Source organism: Myxocyprinus asiaticus, chromosome 25 (assembly GCF_019703515.2).
Source record: "Myxocyprinus asiaticus isolate MX2 ecotype Aquarium Trade chromosome 25, UBuf_Myxa_2, whole genome shotgun sequence".
NCBI lineage: Eukaryota > Metazoa > Chordata > Actinopteri > Cypriniformes > Catostomidae > Myxocyprinus > Myxocyprinus asiaticus.
In genome coordinates, this window is record NC_059368.1 from 9,021,193 (window position 1) to 9,045,613 (window position 24,421).

A 24,421-nucleotide genomic window follows, 5' to 3' on the forward strand; every position below is an offset into this window, starting at 1 on the left:
GGTGGTAGCTTGTGTGTCTCTTGTATTGAATGTTATAGAGGTGTTCTACCTGTTGTGCACCAAGGTGGGATGTCGGTCAAGTAAGCGACGGACTCATAATATTACTTCAGCTAAAAACCCTGCCAGCTTTTCTTCTTCTTGGCAGCCGAAGTTGAGCTCTGAGGTTGCTCTGATGCAAAACAAGCTGAACATGCAGTTCGAGAGTGACCAAAATCTCTGAGGAAGTTTGGATGGGGCAAAAGAGGAAAAACAATTGCTGGCAGACCATTAGATGTTGACTTTTGCATCCCAGAGATTCAGGCCACGTCCACACTAATCTGTTTAATTTTAAAACTCCATTTTCAGTTTTCTAACCTTATACTTCTTTCAAAGTATGAGGTTATGGAAAGCGTTTTCAGAAGTTTTAATTTTCAGGGGAGGAAAACATTGTTCTTGTGTGGATTAGAGGGATAAGTGTAGCAAAACAATGCATTTTTTAAAATGAAAACATATTAGTGTGGACGTGGCCTCCAATTTTTCAAAATGTTAGAATTCTAACAGGTTTTAAAGACCACATGAAGACAAAACTGGAGGCTGTTGTGGCTTTTAATCCATGTCTGTTAGCTTTGAGGACATCGATATGCTAATGTACGCCTAAAAGTTGACCAAATTTACTTTTAGCAGGTGTGTATATATATATATATATATATATATATATATATATATATATATATATATATATATATATATGCATTTCATATTTACAGTCTCTTTAACCTGATCTCATGAGTAGTCATACAAAATTGTATGAGATGGCTAATTCACATGAAATCGGATGAATTGTAGACGTGCAAATCTACGGATGTGTAATGCGGAAGTAAGCGGAAATTATGCATGTCAGACATTGTGTACATGCTTCTTAATGTTATGCCTTTACCTAAACCCCATATCTAAACCTAACCACAGAGTATAGTCCCAAAGCATGATCTGAAGCAGAAAGAATATGTTATGTACTGTATATGAGGAAAGAAATTAATTGTTACATTTTAGAAGGAAACGAGGGAGAGTCAACTGATTGGCTGTTGTACCACACAACTTTTGTTAGGTCTTGAAGAAACGAAGGAATGAAGCAGCATAAAGAATAAATTTTCTTTATGGAAGGGAAATTCTGAGGAAGACTTGCATATAGATGTAAAAAAGAATTTCGATGAACTGGTTTTTAATGTAGCCAAACTTAATAAAAGCAATTTTACATATGAATAACACTGCCTTTGTTTATAAATGTTTTGAATGTACAATAATGTAATGAATAGCTATGTTTTCTCTGCACATGAATGCTGCAACCACTGGTCTAGTCAGCTTTCGCTTTGGACACATAAAAGCAGAATGATGCGACTGCAAATTAGGAGACTGATTTAGATCATGAACATTTACAAGCTTTGATGCAAGAATGTTGTGTGTTTGTGTGGAAATGGAAATCTGCCAAAAGGTTATTCAATTGACCCTTCACTAAGCTCTGCCCCCCTTGGTTAAGGTTTCTCACTCTGAAAAGCTTTGCATATCTACGCATAGGAATGAATGGGAGATTGCTGTGAATGCCTCGCTTTTTGGCAAAATATTCTCATAAACGGAATGGTAATATTATTACGTGGGCTGGAATGAAGAGTGACATTGTCAAGCATATTTATCTGACATTTTTTGTAAAAGAAATTGTTAAATTACACAGTAATTTGATTGAAGACTGTGAATTAGAATTAAGGCAAACGATCATCACAGTCACTTGAAAAGAGAAAAGCGTAATTTGATAGTGATTACACACCTGATGACATTAGTGTAAATGAAAAGAACTGCTTATAACATCTCATAACACACTCACTTTGATGCTGTGAACTCTTTATTTACTATCACCTTTACTAAGACCTGAATCAGTACATAAATTAATTAATATTAAGATATTAGCTTTAATTTACATTGGAGCAAATGTAGGTGTAGTCCTTGTTGATGGTATACATGCTCATTTGGGAATGAGGAATGACACACTTTAATCCATAGTATGCTATTCTCAATATTCATTTAAAGAAAGAAAAAAACACTGCAGGTATCCTCTCTAGGTACATCGTGTCACTATTTCAAGTGACCCAGCAACAGTTTTGTAATTTTTTGGGATAATTTCGATAAAATCCCACTTAAAACTGCTCAAACACACATTACCACCGTAGGCTCTCTTTGTAAAAGGCAAACCTTGTCAGAGAAATGGCGGTGGGGTAAAAATTGCTAAGACAGGATTGGTCAGAAACGCTTTTAAGGCAGAGCTAAGCGAAGTGTCAATTTAGGGTGCTCTAACATCCATTTGAAGGTGCTTAGCTCATTTTGCAATCAAATGCTCTCTAGAATGAGAATGTATCTGCCTTCATTAGCAAGTCAAATTATGTTTCATGGCTATGACATCTAAAAGCCTATTGGCTATTTTATTTTATTTTTTAAAAAGGGATGGACCCTTTGATGTGTGCAACCCAAACTTCCTGTTTCAATAGGAAAAATAGGTCAACACAGGAAAGAAAACTGCCCTTGTGAAGAGTTCCCTGTCTGTCACTCAATCGACATTGTGTTGATGTAGTGACACTAGGGGTTCTATCTTTTTTTTTTTTTTTTTTTTTTGATTTTTTCCTTTTTCTCCCAATTTTGGAATGCCCAATTCCCAATGTGCTTTTTAAGTCCTCGTGGTCACGTAGTGATTCGCCTCAGTCTGGGTGGTGGAGGACGAATCCCAGTGGCCTCTGCGTCTGAGACCGTCAACCCACACATCTTATCACGTGGCTTGTTGAGTGCGTTGCCATGGAGACATAGCGCGTGTGGAGGCTTCACGCCATCCACCACGGCAACCACGCTCAACTCACCACGCGCCCCACCGAGAACGAAGCACATTATAGCGACCACGAGGAGGTTACCCCATGTGACTGGACCAATTTGGTTGCTTAGGAGACCTGGCTGGAGTCACTCAGCATGCCCTGGGATTCGAACTAGCGAACTCCAGGGGTGGTAGCCAGCATCTTTACCACTGAGCTACCCAGGCCCCCCTTACTAGGGGTTCGATCTTGAGATCGATTGCTTAAAATAGAAAAGGCCAATGAGAATTGGCAAGTGGATTTTGCATGCCACTCTCCGCCCCGGACATACGGGTATAAAAGGAGATGGCGTACACCACTCATTCAGATTTTTTCTTTGGAGCCAAATGCATGCTTGTGTTCGTCCTCTCACCTTTCACTTACGCTGCTGGATTTTACGGTGCCTATCTGCGGTCACCCTCGCACGGTTGAGTGTTGTGCTTCCCCTGGGCACTTCGGCAGCTGAGTCTATGGTTGTTAAAAGAGTATATTCAAAAGAGTATATTTCCTTCAAAAAGAGCTCGCGCAAACGCTTGGCATCTTTTTAAAGATGTCCTTCCACATTTGTGCTACTGGATGTGGCCATTATCTCTCCCCTCTGGATAGCCATGAAATCTATCTCGAGTGCTTGGGGTGCCAGCATGCCGAGGCAGCTTTCGTGGAAGGGTCATGTTCTCATTGTGAGCGGCTAAGGAATATGTCGAGCTTCCCCAGGTAGAGCGCGCCATAGCGGTGCATTGATGCCCGCAGGGCACAGCCACCTGGCGCGACTGACCATGGCTCCATTCCAAGGCCTGTAAGTTCTCTTCCTCTTTAATGATGAAGGCTTACAAGGCCACGGTTCAGGCCGCTTCCACCGTGCATGCCATGGCCATCCTGCAGGTCCACCAGGCGCTGAAAGGTCTGCACGAGGGTAGGACCGACCCGGGACTGATGCAGGAACTGCGTACTGCGACCGACCTCGCCTTACGAAGGTCACGGCGCGCGCCCTGGGCCGGACGATGTCCACTCTTGTGGTCCAAGAGCGGCACCTGTGGCTCAGCCTTGTGGAGATGCGTGATGCCGAGAAAGTCCGCTTTCTCAATGTGCCCATCTCTCAAGGGGGGCATTTTGGGCAGTTTTCTAATTCCCTGGGCCAGCGCACTCACGACGGCCAAGAGCTGGAAGTCTTTCTGGTCAATCAGGTGAATGCGAGTAACTCCCGTTCCCTCGTTCTCCGTCGAGAGACAGTCGGCGAACAGGTAAGTGCGCTGGTTCCTGGGGTCGCTTTCCCGTCCCAGTCACCGGCCACCGTTGCGGGCTTGCAGAGCAGCACGTCCCTCCTGGGCTGTCTTCCAGGTGGGGTGCCTTCTCTGCCTTGCCGCGAACCACCCTGCCTGGGTAAGGGAAGTCCAGTCGTCACCTTGGTGCTGCTGTCGTGGAGGCTGGAGGCCTTTCGGGACCAGGTGGTGAACCTGCAAGTGCTCCCTTCAGAGGAGGGACACCCAGCCTTGTCGTTGCTGTGTCTAGTTCGTGCCCTGCGCATCTATCTGGACTGCACGCAGAGCTTTACATGCTCGGAGCAGCTCTTTGTCTGTTTTGGAGGGCAGCAGAAGGGGAAAGCTGTCTCCAAGCAGAGGCTGGCCCATTGGATTGTGGATGCCATTTTCCTTGCATACCAATCGCAGGACTTGCCGTGCCCCTTGGAAGTCTGGGCGCTCTCCACTAGAGGTGTTGCGTCCTCCTGGGCACTGGCAAGGGGGGCCTCTCTAGCAAACTTATGCAGAGCTGCGGGTTGGGCTACACCCAATACCTTCGCAAGGTTTTACAAACTACGCATAGAGCCGGTTTCGACCCGAGAGTTACACGGTAACAGCAGGTAGGGCGGCTGGTTTGGTGTACCGCTTGCATTGCGCCTTTCCCCTTTTTCAAAGGTGATAATGTGTGCCTTTTGTCCACAACAGTTCCCCGTATCCGGTGAACCCCGGACGCCTTTTTAATTCTTAAGCACTGTACAGTGACGAACTCGGTGGAGGAGTTACGGCACCAGGCCCAGTACTCGTGGTATGCCCCTTTTCAGGTGAGCCCATGTGCTCGGGCTCAGTGCTCCATATGTGGTGATTCCCCTCGGTAATCCCGTATGATGAGTTTCCACTGTTCGGTTTCCCCATAGGTGAACCCTGTGTTTCCCTTCGCCAGAGCTTTCTCTGCCTCGGCCACTGTTGCTGCGTACCCTCTCTGTAGATAGGGTCCTCCAGTGGTATCATTCCATATGTGAACTTCCCCGTTGGTAAGTCCATGTGAGGTATTCTCCACATGTTAACCTCCCTCCGGTAGGATGTGGTCTCCGTAGTGCCCTCCCTCCTGGAGATGGAAGAGCACTTCCCAGCGCTATTCTATAAAGTGCTCTGCGGGAAATTGCTTAACAGCAAATCAGGAAAGGCTCCACCGGTAGCCTCCTTGGGTAAGTGCCTCCTCCCCCCTTAACGGGACTAGGGAGTCGCCTTACCTAACTCGCTGGAAAGTCACGATGTGGTTGAGCGCATGCTGCGAGGCATGCAGCAGCTTGCCTGTGTCCACTCTTCCGTACCTGGTGACACGGTTCAGCGGCTGTGGCGTTTCCTATAGGAACCCCTAGTGTCACTACATCGACACAACGTCAAGTGAGTGACAGACAGGGAATGTCTTGTTTACTGATGTAACCTCTGTTCCCTGATGGAGGGAACGAGACGTTTTGTTCCTCCTGCCATGGCGCTGAACCAGCCGCTGACATAGCCAGGACTCTCTATCGGCTCCTCAGCGTAAATCTGATTGAGTAGTGCACGCCATCTCCTTTCATACCCATATGTCCGGGGCGGAGTGTGGCATGCAAATTCCATTTTCTATTTTAAGCAAAGGTGATTGGGGCTCTCAAGATCGAACCTCTAGTGTCACTACATTGACACAACGTCTCATTCCCTCCATCAGGGAACAGAGGTTACATCAGTAACCAAGACTGATTACTGAATTCAGAATTGAAGACTGAAGACTTCCTTGGGGTCTTTAAGAGAAATATCTCTACAAATACTTATCGTCCAGTATTACTGAAATACTTGAAAGAAAGTACTGAAATTATACTCTGGAGGAGATAGATAGTATTTTTTATTTAATTTTATTTATTTATTTTTTGAGATTACAAAATGCACGTTTTTACTTTTAATTGGATAGATTTTGATACACTATGACCAGGGACGGATTAACCACTGGGCTGGTTGGGCCATTGCCCAGGAGCCTCTAAACCCAAAGGGCCCCAAGCTCTAAATCAATTATTTATTTATTTTGAGATACCTATTATAAATCCAGGTAAATGTCAGCCTTATGTGAAATACCATTTGTTTGACCGAATGCGTGCTGGATGACAACAGCGCGAGCACCGGCACTTGAGTGCGCACTCAGGGAATCTGCGTCTCACAGGTGCAATGCATTTATTTGAAGGACTACAGAGAACAGCGTCTGATTTACAAAACGCTTTCAAACACAAAGAGAAGGTGCAGTTTACCCTGGCTATGTACAAAACTGATGGTTTAAATTCATATAAGCGACAGACTTCATGCAACAGTATGGAGGACCTTAAAATGTTTAAGTCCTGCATGCATTTAATGTATAATGATAAAGAGAAAGGTGCGTTAATACCCTAAATATGTGCATGGTAACATTTTGTAATATTTGGTTAACCACGAGAGTTCACGAACGGTTATTTTGTTATTTCATGGGACTTGGGAATAAAGAACATTTATTGCCAAGGATGCATTAAACACAATCTCAGATTAGCAGGGAATAAAGTGCACAGTGAGCTATAAGCCTAAACAGCACAATGCATAGATCTTCAAATGATAAAATCACATTAAAGTCGAACAAAAATAATCTGTCAGTGCCTGCAACATAGTAGGCCTATTCTTAATCAATGGAAAATGCGTAATTCTGCTCTGGCAGGTTCAGTTTCCATAAGGCAACAAACTTTATAGGACTTATTTGGGATGCTTTGATTTTTAAATTATTCAGCATTTAACTTGTATAATAATTGTCTGCACACCAGAGCAAAAGGGGGGAAAAAACACACCGTTTATCAAGTGCTGAAACTTTGCCAGGTGAAAAACAATCTGGAATCATGTGTAACAGTCACATTAAGTCCTCTTTGCAACCTGAACTTCATCAGAATGTCGATTTGTGACACCAGCGCTGAAAAAGTTTGATGCAGCACAACAAATGGTGAAACAAAACACAGGTGTCTCAAGATGTGTTAATAAATATTGAAATTATTTTAACTTAAACAGTGTTTAATAAATGCTACGGTCCTGCACAACAAATTGTAAAACAGAACACAGGTGTCTTGAGATGCGTTTATAAATATTAAAGTTCTTTTTGTTGTGGCACAACAATCAAAGACATCTGTCCAGTGCGTGTTTACATGGCCTTGACATGTGTGAACAGCCCGTAACTCGCCCTGTAGCCTATACTTGAAAAACTGACCAGAACCTGGCCCAAAACCTGTAGGTTTGTTGGATACCGTCGAACTCAGAACGGGTTGAAGACCTTACACGTGCAGAATAACCGAATAGTGATTTTGTTGTTTGAAAACCGTGCACATCCCCATTAATAATGCATGATTTTGGATCGGTTCATATTTAAAAATTACATGTAATTGGCCGTGTAAGACATTGCTACAAACTTTTCTTCCGTCAATTTGAAAAATCTGACCAAATCTGGCAAGTGTCCTGTACCGCATAAAAGTGAACATAGTCATGTGACATGTCATGGGGGGCGGGGGGCCTCCATGGTGTACTCAGTTCTTAATCCATCCTTGACTATGACAATAAATACTTAGTGATATATCATGTTTTTTTTGTGTGTATATATGTATAAGTGTCAGTGAGTTACTTAAGCACTCTATACTCATAATTCTTGTTTGTTTTGATGTTGTCATTTAAAATGTTTTTCCTCCCACATTTATATTGCTGCCATAGAAACAAATCATAGTGATGTGTAGAATGAATGTACACTCCATCACAACTGTGTCAATGAGGCTGAGAGAGCAAAATGTAGGACACTTTCCTTGCTTGAAATGAAACTTTTGAAAAGGAACCGGTTTCTTTTTTCATGAGACATATCTGTTATAAAGTGATTTTATTTATTCAATATTTTTGTATTTTTGTTCAAAAGCACATAACGATGGCAGCCTCCTGTAGTGCCAATAATTGTTAAATATTTTATAGACTATAGAACAATTCTATATAAAACAATAGTGAATTTAAAATCTAAATTTAACGTCTGATGTTAAAATATGCTTTCTAATTTAACGCTGCCCCCTTAAATTCTTTGGCCAGTTCATGAATAATTTATTTGACTTTATATGATTTATTTGAAAGAATTAAAAGAACAGTTTCATGTCTATCCTTGTATTTTTTATCTGGTTGAGAAGGGTTTTAGAAAGTAATTAGTAATGAGTAATTAGTACAGTAATCTAAATACACTGTACAAGATGTAATTAGTAGTTAGTAATTAATTACTTTTTTAGAGTAACTTACCCAAAACTGTATATACAGGATATACTCTATCTATCTATCTAAGAAAAAAATAAATAAAACAAAAGTTTTGTAAATTCCCCTGAGCTGGAATGTTTTATATATATATATATATATATATATATATATATATATATATATATATATATATATATATATATATATATACTTTTTATTTTTACATATTTTACTAAAAACAATATACAAATCATACATCAAAGTGAGAAAACTAAAACAAACAAATAAAAAAAAAGTTTAGTTTCAATAACCATATAGTTTCAAACATATTCCATAAATAACATGTATAATTAATTCATTTACATATATTTTATTTTAAACAAAAAAGAAAGTTAAAACATCACATCCTCGTTTTAAGTATTAAATGAGATAAGACATCATACCTCATATTTATTTAAATAATTATGTTAAAAAATTTAAAATCATGAATCGGAAGAGAACAATCTATCTTTTAAATTATAATATTTCTGAGATGGCATTTCATTATTTTGCATCCAAATCATTTCAAAACCTACATCAACTTCAACTAACATTTTTATATTATTTTTATTTACTCCAAAAGCTGTGTTGGTTAGTATGTGTAACTACACTGTAAAAAAAAAATAAGGCAGCTGTGGTTGCCAGAATAATTATGTAAAAAATACAGTAAAAATGTAAACAACTTTACAGAACAACCTGTACATTTTACAGTTTAAAACTGTTGTTTTTACGGTATATTTTATGGTGCAGAACCATTGTTTATATTATTAAATGATAAACTTAATATATTAACCTTCTGAAACTGTAAAAATCAGCTTTTCACTTTATAATGTATTGTTAACCACCATAGTATTTACAGAAGGGCACATGATGATATGAAGTTCATCAATAGTGGCTCATCCAGGAGCAATGACCGATTTACATGAAGAGACAGCACTCAGTCTCACTCACACAAACACTAAACACCATCAGGGTAACACATGTGAAATTAAAATTATGCAATAAACATTAACTAAACTACATCAGATATAACACAGAACACCCCAAAGTACATAACTGATATTAAAAATAAGAAGAAACATAACTATTCCCATAAAATATAAAGAAATGTAATGGGTCATGCAGGGAATTCTGGGAACGCCCGTAAAAAGTACATGTACTCTCTTGTTAAACATAATAAAAATTTTAACCATTAATTATACAGGAAAATCATACTTTTTACATCTGTAAAAAAAGAGGGGTATTGCCAAACCTATTGGTCTGATGTTGGATTCCAGTAGAATGGCCCCTGAATGTTTCTGTGTTGTTCTGTCTTTTCTGAGCGCTGAACCAAAAACACTTATTAATTTGCACTTTATCAGCTGACTCCATTATTAATTTTATCTGACTCCAATTTAAGTAGAACCTCTAATTTAGATTTAAGTGCTAATTGATTTCTGATCATCCTTTTAGTGTAATCTTTTTTAAGTTATTGATTACTCTGAATCATCCTAACTTTCATTATCCTTTCATTCGGGTCCGGATTGTTGCTTAGAGTCATATGCCGGCCGATTAATTGCATAGATCTCATGAACACAAAATCGCCAGTCCCGTTCATAGTCAGAGGTTGCAGGGTTTACTAATATCATCTGGTTCAGCTGCCTACTGCTTGCTCATAACCAGATTTATTTAGTCACGTTTCATACAACTTGCTAAGATGGTGATAAGCAGTGACTGGTAGTCTTACGTGGTTTTCTCCTATCCATAAGCTCCAGTAATGATCATTATCCTGGACATAAGTTTGCAGTAACAAAAGGCATCCCTCGAATCTACCGGTGATAAATGATTTTGGAGGAATACAGAATAAATAAAAAAGTAACAATTAATTTGGCAGGTAGGATTTAAAATGTAAGTTACAAAATCAATCAAAGCCAATTTCACACATGATCAGAATAAATAAACATTCCTAAAAATAAAAGACAAGTCAAAGAATCATACCTGGCAATAGAAAGTGACACACAGCAATTGTGCGGGAGATCTGACTACAGATTCGCCGAGCTCCTCTGCCATCTCTCCTTAAGTACCAAACAGAAAACATTGTGTACCAAATGAATTTATCACACTGTGGTGATATTCAGGTGAAGATTTCAGCTTTGTGAAACAATACAAAGGCGATTTGCAATTTATCACACTGTGGTGATATTCAGGTATAGATTTCAGCTTTTGTGAGAGAGTTCTATGACGTTGGTTCTCACAGAGTTATTTAACTTTTACTGGAAATGGTGCCTTTTGGGCTTAGACTTCCTAGTGCCAGCCTTACACATCAAAATTTTTTAATTTTTACTAATATGATATAATATATATATATATATATATATATATATATATATATATATATATATATATATATATATATATACAGTGTATATATATATATATATATATATGTTTTTTTTTTATTTTGTTTTTTATGTATATATTACGGTAACTGCTTGTGAACCAATTTATGTTTTTTTTTTTTACTGTAGAATTTTCACAGTCTTTTACCATTAAAATTATGGACATTTTTTACAGTGTACAGCTCTGGTGTAAACCCTAAAGCTCTAAAACTGAAGGATTCATTATGCTATAAAAGCTGTGCATGTCAAGGGAACGTTTATTCTGTTTACTGCTCACCATTCCTTGTTTTTAGAAATTCATGTACAGTTATTAATCAAATCCATGGCAAACCAATACACTGTGTCAACCCATGCAAATTAATTGCACTTTGAAATGCATATATGTAATTTAGATATGAGTATGTGAGAATATGAGTGCACAGACAGATCTTGTCTCACATGTATGTACCTTAGACAGAACTCTAATGTGATTAATAATTAACTTCAGGCTCGATTTTACCCTGTTATCCCAAATATGGCCACGCCAATTTAATCATTTGTAAAAGTCAAGAGAAACATGACAGCCAACCACACAAAGAGAGAGAGAGAGAAAAAAAAGATTGTGAAATTTCACTGAACTGGAGTTCAGTCTTTACACCTGATGCATGGCATTTAATCGCTGGGCAACACAGTCATTCGGGACCGGATTGAGACGCAAGTTGCCCCAGGTAAAAAAAGAAATATTTGCATTTTAGTTTTTTGGGTGGTTCTTGTTCTTGATTGTTTATAAGATAATGTGTATTGTTAAGTTTACTGTGGCTAAGGGGGAGAATTGTAACAAACTAACAGGTAACAAAACTGATTACAATTTAACAATGTTGCATTGTACAAGTATGAAGAGGGATTTTGATGGTGTGCTGAATTAAAAAAAAAAAAAAAAAAGTCAAACATTCATGTTGTTGAAACACTGTTGAGTAGCTCAAGGGTTGCATTGTGAAACAGCTGCTTACTGATCATTCATTTTCTTTAGCTTTCTCCTGTTATAACTTAAAAAAAAAAAAGAAAATTCACTACCTGCCCATATTTATATAGACAGCAACCAATCAATATGCTGTGTTGTGAACCTATCAGTTATGGTATAATGTATTACAACACAAAATGTCTTACTGTACTTTTTACGTTTAACTCAAATTCAAAAGTTTTGTATGCTTTATCTTAGATTTTAACATACAGCTTTGCCTTAAACCCTTCTTATCCTTTGGAAATCTTATTGTTATTACAGTTCATCAAGGTATTCTGGTTACCTTATCCTTGTATAGACAAGTTTAGAAATAATTACTTAGATTAAAAACCACACTGTATAAAGTGCAAAAGTGCAGTTGTCACATTAAGAAGCTATTGCTACCTGATCTGACCCTCAAAAACTACTGTTAACAAAGACAAGCTTTATTGTAAAGTGTTACCAAAGTTTTTTTAATTTTTTATGTAAAATGGTAACCTGATTCCTTAAATAGCTATTTTTACTGGATCTAATCCTTAAAATGTGTTTTGTTGGTGTAACCTAATGCATTCAGGTTGTTAGCTAAATTTTTGACCTGAATTAGGTTAACATTTTATTCACTGTTTACTATACAACCTTGTGTTACCAATCTCTTTTTTAATATGACTGAATCAACCTGACTATATTAAGTTATATCAACAAAAGTTATAAACTATAAATAATAACTTTACAGCATTTCTTAGTTAATCTTAGTTAAAGGAATATTCAGGGTTCAATACAAGTTAGGCTCAATCGACAACATCTGTGGCATAATATTGATCACCACACAAATGTATTTTGACTCATCCGTCCTTTTCTTTAAAAAAAAGCAAAAATCTGGGTTCCAGTGAGGCACTTACAATGGAAGTGAAAGGGGGCACATTTTTGAACATTAAAATACTCACTGTTTTAAAAGTATTGCCACAAGACATAAACAGTATGTGTGATAACATGATTTTAGTGTTATAAAATTGCTCACTATGTAAAGTTATGGCCAATTCATTGCCATGATGATGTAATGCCAACAAACCCTAAAATGACTCTAAAAGTGATGATTTAAACAATTTTACAGCTTAAATAATACATGAGTTTTAATAGAATAATTAATGTAAGTACTTTTATAAAATTATAAGCTTCACATTTGTGTTTAAAACCTCCAAAATTTGTCCTCATTCAGTTTTATTGTCTCCATTCACTTCCATTGTAAATGCCTCACTGTAACCTCAATATTTGCTTTTTTTTAAGAAAAGGAGGGATGAGTCACAAATATATTTTAATATTTATATAATAAACATATATATATATATATATATATATATATATATATATATATATATATATATATATATATATATATATTGGTAATCAGTATTATGCCACAAATGCTGTCGATTGAGCTTGAATTGAACCCGGAATATTCCTTTAATTCCAACATTCACTAATGAATTTCTTATCTTAAAAGTTTTTAAAAAAGTTTCAATAAGGTTCTATTTATTTACATTAGTTAATGCATTATGAACTAACAATGAACAATTGTGTTTTTATTCATTCGGAATTAAACAAGATTCATACATGCTTCCAAAATGATATTGTTCATTGTTAGTTCATGACACCTCATGTTAACAAATAGACCCTTATTGTACAGTGTTACCAAAACTTGACTAAAATCAATACTATCAATACTTTTACTGTCATTAATCTTGGTTAATGTTAATATCTCCATACACTTATACATTTTTGACATTAAAAGATGTACAGTATATGTTAACATTACAGTAGTTAATGAACTAACAATGAATGATACTATATTTATAATTTAACATTAACCAAGGTTAATAAATGCTTTAAAAAAAAGTATTGTTCGTTGTTTTTTCATGATACCTAATACATACTGTACCTAATGTAAATTGTTACCATTTGACTTTTAAGGTTGCCTGACAAAAAAATAAATAATAATAATTCTCAATGTAAACACTCAAAATCATGGCTTTTTCACCTCAGTTTTCTAGGAAGATAACGTAGAAGAGGCAAAAGTATGGGAGAATGGGGCTTTCTCTCGAAGCTGTTGGACAAAGTGCAGTCTCACTCCACGGTCATCGGGAAGGTGTGGCTCACTGTACTCTTTGTCTTCAGGATCATGGTTCTAGGGGCCGGCGCAGAAAAGGTGTGGAGCGATGAACAATCAAAAATGGTCTGCAACACAAAGCAACCAGGTTGTAAGAATGTGTGCTACGATCACACCTTTCCAATCTCCCACATTCGCTTTTGGGTTCTCCAGATCATCTTTGTGTCCACACCAACTCTTCTGTACTTCGGTCATGTTCTGCATATCCTTCACAAGGAAAAGAAACTGCGACAGCTTGCCGAAAGCCATGCTGAGAAACAAGGCCTAAAACATCCCAAATACACAGATGATCATGGCAAAATTATAATCAAGGGGCAACTGTTAGGAAGTTACCTAACAAGTCTGATTTTTAAGATCTTGCTTGAGGCTGCATTTATTGTAGGCCAGTACTATATTTACGGTTTTGTAATGATCCCTAAGATTGAATGCTCTCAGTCTCCTTGCCCTTATACTGTAGAGTGCTTCATGTCTAGACCTACAGAGAAGACCATCTTTATTATCTTCATGCTGGTGGTGGCGTGTGTTTCTCTGCTGCTGAATGTGATCGAGATGTTCTACCTGATATGCCGCAGGTCAAAGGGACATCAAGGCGCACAGAGTTCATTCCCTCAAGCTTTAAATGGATCCAAAATGTACATTACAAGCACTGCAAGCTCTAACAAAATTTGAGGCTGTTTAAAGTTATAGTTCACCCAAAAATTTGAATTCTGTCTGTCATTATTTGCTTAGTGTAATATTATGGGTTCAATACAAGTTAAGCTCAATGGACAGCATTTGTGGCATAATATTGATTACCACAAAAATTAATTTTGACTTGCCCCTCCTTTTCTTTAAAAAAGCACATATCTGAGTTACAGTGAGGCATTTACAATGGAAGTGAATGGGGGCCAATTTCTGAATGTTAAATACCTTTTTACTTAATACCTATAATTTGTTTAAAGTATAGCCGCATGACGTAAACAGTATGCATGTAAACATGATTTTCGTGTGATAAATCACGTATTAACCTTTTCTGTGTAAAGTTACAGCCAATTTTATAACTTTGATGCCATGACGATGCATTGTCAACAAACCTCAAAACCCTAAAACGACTGTAAAAATTACAATTTAAACAACATGGAAAACATTAAGAATATTTTCACACGTCTTTTTGCCATATAATGAAAGTGAATAGTGACTCCAGGCCATAAAGCTGGAAGCTTTAAAGTACATAAAGTAAATCATTTTATTTAAAAATTAGCGAATAATGACATAATTTGAGTTATTCCTTTAGTGCTGTTAAAAATTGTTTATAGCTAAATAAATCTGAAGTCAGATTATTGTGATTAAAATTTGGATCAGATTTTAAAAAAGTCTAGTTTTTTTTTATTTTTATTATTATTATTATTTGCACAGTTTTTGTTTGCTTGTGTATGCTTGTATGAATTTTGGACAATGTTTTGTGGTGAGTTGCGAGAATGAATGCTAATGGACACCTGCATGGTGCCATTGTGTATTTCAGGTAATTATATAAGGATTAATTTTTACTCTCTTGTTAAGATAATGGAATGACTTATCAAATGACTTTCAGTTATCATATCACATGACATGTTTGAGATGCTCTTTATCTGCTGTCAAAACAGTACATAGTTCAAACGACATTTCCATTAATAAAGTAAAAACCGTACATATTCTGTCATCATTTACTCTTCCTCATGTTTTTGATTTTTTGAGAATTGTTGATTTGTGAAGATACTTGTAGTATTGGCCCCTGCTGTAAAGATTATATGAATTTTAGCACTTGTAGATTCTACTTTTAAACAAACCATGTGAACTGGAGACAAAATGTGTAAATAATCTGTTAAAACCTTCTTTGTAAATAATGTTTGAAAACGTTTGAATCTGTGATAAAGCATCTGTCCTTTTTACTTTTAAAGTATTGCATAGCTAATAATGTATGATAAGACAGATATTTGATATTGAGAATTATTAGGAGTTTACAATTAATGGACATGAATAGAAATAGTGGAAGCACATAAACAAAGAGCACACATGTAATTGTGAAAGCATAATGTTGAATAAAGTTTTACACTCATTACTGTAAGAATGATGTTTAAAAAAGACCTTTATAAATTTTCATCTATAAATGTTAAAATAAATGTTTTTGTTGTTGTTGTTGTTGTTGTTTTTTTTGTTTGTTTGTTTGTTTGTTTTTTTTTTTTGCTATGCACAACATTAGGATTGTTTACTACTGTTAAATATATTATAAATGAATAAATAATATAAATGCTGTCTTGGTTGTATTATTTCAGCAGAGTTGAAACACCTCGTCTTTTTTTATAATTAATACCAGTTCTCAAAAGCAGTGCTGAAAAATATTTTGCCCAATATGATGGTTTGCTAACTTTAGGTGCCACCGTGAGGTTATGAGAGCCAAAAGCAACAAAGATTTTTTCAAATTAACTTTTGACAATTTACTCCACTCTCAGATTTAAACAATTGTAAGCATTTATCTTGCACCTCGAGAACAGTCTTGTTTTTTGTTTTTATGTGTATTTAGATTTACGGATATTATCATCTATCAACTTATATAATGCTAAAATATGCTACTACAGATACAATCATACAATAATCATGCCATACAAAAGTTATTTTTGTACACACAAATCTACCTAATTTTACCTTTAAGAAACATTAAAAATGGTCTTGTATAGATTAATTATTAAAATGGCTTGATCAAATCAAGTAGTAGAAGCATTGATGTAGAATAAATGTAAAGAATTCTAAAATGGGGAGTTATAATGATTGCTTCTTATATTTTCACAGATGTAGCCTATACTTTTTTGTGTTAGTGTAACTTACATTATTTACAGTTGTCTTGCATGAGAGTCAAACAGTAATATCCACTTATTAAATTATGCTTACAAAAGATGGAATCAGTAGTTGACATTTTATTCTAAAGACAAAAAATTAAAAAATTAAAAATAAAAATACAATAGGTAAAATTGTTGGTGTCAGGGGATATATCACATATCTGGCAAAAACATTGCTTCCACAAAATATTATGAAAATCAGTGCAATCAGAGTTATGATTTAATGTGATCATAACTGTGTGATAGGGTGCTTACAGTAGTCACACAAATTGTCTGTTTATTCACGTTGTCATTTATATCTCTGTTAATCTGGATAATTACAAAAGTGGTTACATTAGTGCTTACATTACAGGTCAGCGTTTTGCTCTAACAATATACATTGAAATTATAAATACAGACTTTGAATTTATTTTAGCAAAATGTCTCAGTGGGGGTTATATTTTGTATTTCAAGCATTGGTCGTTTTCTGTGCTTGGCTCTTTGACCCATCAGATAGAATATCTCTCCTACATTCAAAGCTAAAGACACACACGATATTACAAGCATGAAGATGATAAAGATGGTCTTTTCCGTTGGACGGGATGTGAAACAATGTAGGCCAACCTTTGGACAAGGTTCCACATAACAGTCCATCTTTTTAGGCATCCAAAGGCCAATTAAATAGTGCTGGCCCACAATAAAACCTGCCTCAAACACAATGGTCAAAATAAGACTCATCATATAACAACCAAGCAGGCTTCCTTTGTAGTAAACCTTCCCATTATCATCAGTGTACTTGGGTAGTTTGACACCACTTATCTCAGCCTTGTTTTGCAAATGCTGTCTCAGTTTGTTTTCCTTGTGGATGACGTGCAAAACATAGCCAAAGTAGAGCAGAGTTGGTGTGGCCACAAAGATGAATTGGAGCACCCAGAAACGCATGTGGGAAATTGGGAAGGCAGTGTCATAACAGGCGTTTAAGCAACCAGGGGTTTTGATGTTGCAGACCATGCTGGACTGCTCATCTCCCCAGACTTTATCAAGTCCAGCGCCAAGAACCATGATTCTGAAGATCAGCAGAACTGTCAGCCACACCTTTCCAATATTGGTTGAGTGAGATTGCACTTTATCAAGTAACTTGGAGAGGAATCCCCAGTCCCCCATGCTGACCTGGAAATGAGAAGATTTGTTAGAGAAACTACAACAGGGGAGATCAATTAACATTTTAAAGCTCTATTGAGGAAATTCACGATTTTACTGGCGCTTTAAAGAACACAGAAAACAGTAAGAGGAGAATGGATGATTAATGGCTGCAAAAAAAGTTTTCTACTAATATGCAATAAGAAAAGATGGTACATCTTTAACACATTCCAATGAAAGCTAATCTAAAATGTGACATATCAGCTACAGGAATACAGCATGTAGTAAATCACAACAATAATTCCTCTATAATTAATCAATAGAACTAGAGTTTGCAGATTCCAAATCCAGGATGTTAACCTACCTTATGTCTTTAATGATAGGTTTTGTGAAACTGAAACTCTTTCTTCAGTTGTGTGTAGATGAAGAGATGATATCAGGGACCACACTTTATCAAGATCTGTTCTTCAACTAGTTTTATTATTTATATAATGAAGCTTTCATTCAGTGTCCACCTCCCACAAAATCATAATCAGTATAATTTCACCTCGGGTCATTTAGCACATACTCACACCCAGTTGTACAAATCACACACACAGTAATATTAACGTCATACCAAATCTTTACTTCGTCTTGCTCTGACTCAAGATGTTTTGCAATATATGAAAATTCTAAACCCAGAAATGTTAATGTCAGCACATTAGTGATGTGATGAAATATTCGTTTCAAAAGACTTTTCTCAAAATTGAAAAAGTGCATAATCACAAAGATAATAGAAAAAAAATCAAACATTTGCATTGTGTAAAAAGTGTTTATATATGCTTTTTAGTAAAGTACACTATCAGTCAAAGGTTTTTGTTCCAATCTCATGAAGTTGATTGAGATTGCGGTAATTAAGGCAAAACAAGGTCTAATTTTAAGATTATAAAATGTTACAAAAATGTTATAAAAAAATAAATAAATAATCAAGTATTTTAATGGGACAATGACAAGGCTGGGGGAAATTTATTATTATTTTTTTTTTTTTTTTTTTTTTTTTTTGCATAAAAACATTGTATGACGTATTGGAGCAATTTTTTTATTTTTATTTTTTTGGAAAGATGGAAAGATGACAGGAAAAAAGTCCCCTGTCGTCTTATGATAACATTGCTTGGTTTTCTGTTTTGCACTTACATCTCTTTGCTCTTTGCAAATTTTTTCACCAAGTCATACACATCTGATAAGAGAATTTTTTATTTTTGGGTGAACTAACCCTATAGAGCAAACTACAGTTACAATATACCACTTTTAGTGCTGCAGTATCCTAGTCGCTTTCTCTCTTTGTCAGTACATCAGCCGTGACAATTACATATGTTGTGGAGGCAGGACTATGCAATTGACACTAAACTGTTGTGTCACAGTAGCCGTTTTAAATTAATTTTAAAATGAGTAATCTCTTTTTGGACTAGAGAGGAAGCTTTAAGTTCTAAAACTTACAGTATGTTTTTGACCTCATATATGTCAAAATATCAAGGAAAATTTTATTCCTCATGTTATGACCCCTTTAACAAATCCGCACTAAATGCACTTACTTTAAAAAAAAATTTAAAAATTAAAACATAATAAAAATTTCCATGTCAGTCTCTTTCTTCTGCACTAGCACCTATATTGCTCCAGCCTCTTTGAGATCTTGACAGTGTGATACTGCAGATTTTGTTGACTTTTGTATGAAAAATGTGTTTGTGTGTGTCTATATGTGTGTGTATGTTTGATCTTTTTGTAGCCGGTGGGTTCAAAATAATCACCACAGAATACAAAATATATCTTTTTGGGGTTTTATTCTGACGGCTTTTTAAATAAAAATAAAAAAACAGCGGGGGATGGGGCCGTATTGTGTGTACATATATATATATATATATATATAAAAAAAAGAATAATGATAAATTTAGCAAAATGAAGCGCAGTAGAATGAAAACATTTTAATGAAATAAGGTACAATGAAATATGGAACTGAAATACGGTAGAAGCTAATGTTAAATGAAAACACAAACAGGGCATTAGCTTACCTATATGCTTCAGCTTAATACATACTTATATAATTCACAGCATTTTATACATTTAACACATGCTTAAACACAATATTTTATGCATTTAACACATGCTTAAATATCTCACAATATTTTATGCATTTAACACATGCTTAAATAATTCAAATCATTTTATGCATTTCTAACCAGGCTTTAAGTACATGTACAACAGTTTAAAACAATATAATTATATAAAAATATAACATATTTTCACATGTAACACACATTACACTTTTTCAGAAAACACTCTGGGCTGTAAATCATTAAACAAGATATGATTAATACTAAATTTAAATACACAGTTCTTGCACGTGTGCACAAACATGGTCAAACGCTACACATGCAATCCATATGCATCCTTCAAAAATGATCCATAACAAGCACTCAGTTTTAACATATGACTCTTCTGAACACATATTCAGTGCAATTTATATATAGTTTTATATAAAACTGAAATGTTTTATAGTCTCACCTCTTAATTTCTGTGTCTGTTTTTCTGCAATGTGTTTGATTAACATATTGTGTTTAACAAATAATAAAAAAAAAATGCTCTGTTCTTTTGTCTTTCCCATTCATTTCCTATGGTCAGTTCCTATGGTTCACCACGAACAGCAAAGATGTTGCTTTTTTTATGACCACTTAGACTTATTGAGTCAAATCCAATTTTGTGTGTGTGTGTGTGTGTGTATTCAGATGGAAAGTGGAGGGAAAGTCACAAAGTCTTGTACTGCTCAGATAAAGGAAACCATTTTTATTACATCAGAAAAAGTGATTTCGGTCAAAAATGACAAAACAGAATAGGAAGGTTAAATGCCATTTAGAACTATCCATGGACACATGGGAGCTCAAGTGTCAAACCCAGAGGGTAGGGATGGAAATTACTAGGGATTATTTCTTAAACACTGAATATGTCAAAGTGCTATGCAGTTTATAGTTGTCAAAGGAATTCTATACAATTCTGAATTGTAGCAATTTCATAGAAAGCGATACTTCTATTTTTGATCTGGTTTCTTGGAAGTTGAAGGGTGAAAATTCAAAGGCACTCGCCTCACCCAACAGAATTCAAAAAGTAGGCCAATAATTGTACCTTTTCAACCAGGTTTTCTTCAGCACTCTTCTCATCTGCCATTGGTTGTACAAACAGAAAGTCCCGCACCAAACTCATGCCATTGGTTTAGCAAAATCTGCTATATCAGGCTGGGGTGCATTTCCCAAAAGCATTATTAGCTAACTATGGTTCCAAGTTCCATTGTTACCAACATAGTTCAACGATTTGGTGTTTTCCGAAACAGCTCTTTACCTGTGGTTTGAAGCACAGTTCCTGATTAGCTTGCTGTGTGGAAATCAATTGACTTCGCTGAGGCTTCTATATCTTTCATTACATATATTAGTACATGTATGTCTATCATTCTGTCAACACTTTGACAATGTTTACATGCATTTAAGGAAATTATTTACTCTGGGGTTTTGCAAAAAGCTGCGTTCTGAAACATCACGTAAACGCGAGTGCAGTTGTTTAAGGGATTAAATGCTGTTAAGAGAAAGTGCTTTATCACATACTGTTTCTTTATGGGTTGATGTTAACGCCTTAGTGGCATTTTTGAAGAGTGCGCATGTGCGTACGTGCTCAAGTGTGTCAGGGGAACACAGAAGTCTAATGTAGAGGGAAACCCCACTATTGCAGCTTAATGCATCTGTCACATAACAAAGTACATACCGCTTTTGTGTCTTCAACATTTCTTGACTTTAATGCTAAACTTTCTTGCATTTAACGGCATTCTGGTGTACGTGTAAATGAGCTATTATAATTGAATATTTTCAAAGATTACTCCACCCCCAGCGTAAGGTCATTAACCTGACGTTGTGTCGATGTAGTGACACTAGGGGTCACTCTTGGGAACCCTAAACACCTCTGGTCTTTGACAAAAGACCAATGAAAATTGGCTAGTGGTATTTGCATACCACTTCCCCAGACATACGGGTATAAAAGGAGCTGGTATGCAACCACTCATTCAGATTTTCTCTTTGGAGCCGAACGGTCGATGTTCACTGAGCTGAATTCCATGACTGTTCATTCACCTCTGCTGGATCTGATGGCGCATTTCAGCGGCTTCTCCCTCCTCTGCACTGGTGCACTGCAGAGAACGCCCCTGGGCACCTCAGCAGAAATAAAAGAGTATATTTCTCTAAAAGAGTGGCACACACGGAACGTCTTTTTAAAGACACGTCTTTTTAAAGATGCCTTTCCGTTTCTGTGTTATTCCTGGTTGCGGTCATTATCTCTTGCCTTCTGATGGTCACAATCACTGTCTTTCGTGTCTGGGCATGACCCACGTGGAGACAGCCTTTGTGGATGGACCATGGCAACGTTGCGGTCGCGGCTTGCCTTCGTAAGAAAGCATGCCACCTCAGCGGCTCCCCGCCTCGGTCCTTCTTCCTACGGGTATGAGGCCAGCGCGGCTAGCACTGGGGGTGATTTGGGGACCCCAATGGGACCACCTCCACCGCGTATCCCCCCACGGACCTCCCATTCCCCAGCACGCTCGTCTGCCCCGATCGGGCTTCCGGATGTGTCCGTCGGCTTGTCTCATGGCGAGTTCGACCTCTTGTTCGGAGCCTGTGAAGGTGATGAGTTCTCGAGCACCCTCCACTCTCCCCTGAACCCTCGTGGCTCGATGATTGGCTCCTGGCCTTGTGGCGCCGCTCATAGCCACGCCCCAGTTCCTTTTTTCCCAGAAGTGCATGAGGAGCTGACAAGGTCGTGGGAGGTCACCTTTTACTGCCCGGTCCTGATCTTTCAGCTCCCCCGTCCTCATTACCCTCGATGGTGGGGTGGCCAGGGGCTATTCGGCGATTCCCCGGTGGATAAGGCGCTCGCGGTGCACCTATGCCCGCAGAGCGCCGCCACCTGGCGTGGGCGCCCAAAGCTCCCATCCAAGGCCTGTAGGTTTACGTCATGCCTGAAGGCCAAAGCCTACAGTGCCGCTGGACAAGCCACCTCCGCCCTGCATGCCATGGCTCTCCTGAAAGTCCACCAAGCCAAGGCGCTAAAGGAACTGTACAAGGGTAGTTCTGCCCCGGGATTGATGCAGGAGCTGTGCTCGGTGACCGACCTCACTCTCCGGGCGACGAAGGTCACGGCACGGTCTCTTGGGCGGGCGATGTCCACCTTGGAGGTCCAGGAGCGCCACCTTTGGCTCAACCTGGTCGAGATGGGAGAGGCTGACAAGGCACGGCTCCTTGGTGCCCCCATTTCCCAGATTGGCCTGTTCAGCGCTTTGGCCAGCAGTTCTTGGCAGTGAAGCAACAGACAGAGGCTATCCGACACATCCTGCCCCAGGGCGGCTCAAGACCCCGCACCCCGCCTGCTCGTCACCAAGGGCGTCCCCCTGCGGTGACTGCACCAGCTCCGCCGCAGCCCGCCCCTGAGGCCCGGCCCCGGCGTGGAGCCCACCACAGGAAGCAGACGCCACCCATCTCATGGCTGGCTGTCAAGAACCCACAAAAGGCTTCAAAGCGCCCCTGAGACGGGCGACCCAGGGATGACGAAACCCACTGCTCTGGAGCTGGTAAGCAGACCACTCCATCCCCTGGTGGATGGCCGGGAGGAGAATCTTTTGTTGCCTTTTCATTTAATTTCTCTGCATGCCCAAGTGGCTGCGGTACCCAAGAGTTCAGCAAAAGAGCAGTTTCCTTGTTCCCTGGGTCACATACCCAGTGTGCATGGCTGTCATTATGAACACTGTCCACCATTCCATTTTGGCAGGTTTGGCACTTCAGCGGCGGTCTCCCCACCCCTGCGCGCCCAGCTGTGGCACAAATCCGCCCCCGATGTGACAGTCTCCACGGGTCACGAGGACAGACCTCTTCCTCCTCCATCCCAGGCTGTTCCGGGGGTGGTCACAAGGAGCCAGGTAAGTGCTTCGATGTCCCTGAACTCAGCACAGCCATGACACGGCGTGGCACCTCAGGCTCCATCCTGCCGCGAGGCCCCACCCGCCGGTACATCCGAAGAGATTGTCCCCGCTGGTCCCCCTCGCCCGGAGCTTGGACGCGTGGCTTGTGCTTTCCAACCCGTCGCGATGGCTGGTCAGGACCGTCCGACTTGGCTACGCAATTCGCCAGGCGTCTGCCCAGGCCGCTACCTTGCACGTGGAAATCGCTACCCTTCTATGGAAGGGTGCGATAGAGCCTGTCCCTCTGGCCGAGATGAAGAAGGGGTTTTACAGCCCCTACTTCATTGTACTGAAGAAAGGCGGTGGGTTGCGGCCAATCTCGGACCTGCGAATACTGAACCGGGCTTTACACAGATTCCCGTTCAAGATGCTGATGCAAAAACGCATTCTAGCGAGCGTCTGGCATCAAGATTGGTTTGCGGCGGTAGACCTGAAGGACGCATACTTCCACTTCCGATTCTACCTCGACACAGACCCTTCCTGCGGTTTGCATTCGAGGGTCGGGC

At 38.4% G+C, this 24,421-nt stretch overlaps 2 protein-coding genes across 2 annotated transcripts; one reads left to right on the forward strand and one right to left on the reverse strand.

Annotated features, from left to right (window-relative positions):
- The first annotated feature begins 11,349 nt into the window (after positions 1-11,349).
- Positions 11,350-17,068, forward strand: LOC127416072 (gap junction Cx32.2 protein-like). Its single transcript, XM_051655191.1, has 2 exons — positions 11,350-11,486; positions 13,799-17,068. The coding sequence occupies exon 2, from the start codon at positions 13,833-13,835 to the stop codon at positions 14,589-14,591; it is 759 nt and encodes a 252-aa protein (XP_051511151.1). The 5' UTR covers positions 11,350-11,486; positions 13,799-13,832; the 3' UTR covers positions 14,592-17,068.
- Positions 16,833-18,439, reverse strand: gja12.2 (gap junction protein alpha 12.2). The gene is made up of 2 exons (XM_051655192.1): positions 18,258-18,439; positions 16,833-17,923 (listed from the first exon to the last, which is right to left on the reverse strand). The coding sequence occupies exon 2, from the start codon at positions 17,915-17,917 to the stop codon at positions 17,186-17,188; it is 732 nt and encodes a 243-aa protein (XP_051511152.1). The 5' UTR covers positions 17,918-17,923; positions 18,258-18,439; the 3' UTR covers positions 16,833-17,185.
- Between the last annotated feature and the right edge of the window lie 5,982 nt (positions 18,440-24,421).

Bases quoted from the DNA above. Each gene is read 5' to 3' on its own strand.
- LOC127416072 (XM_051655191.1), top strand. From the start codon at position 13,833: ATGGGAGAATGGGGCTTTCTCTCGAAGCTGTTGGACAAAGTGCAGTCT.
- gja12.2 (XM_051655192.1), bottom strand. From the start codon at position 17,917: ATGGGGGACTGGGGATTCCTCTCCAAGTTACTTGATAAAGTGCAATCT.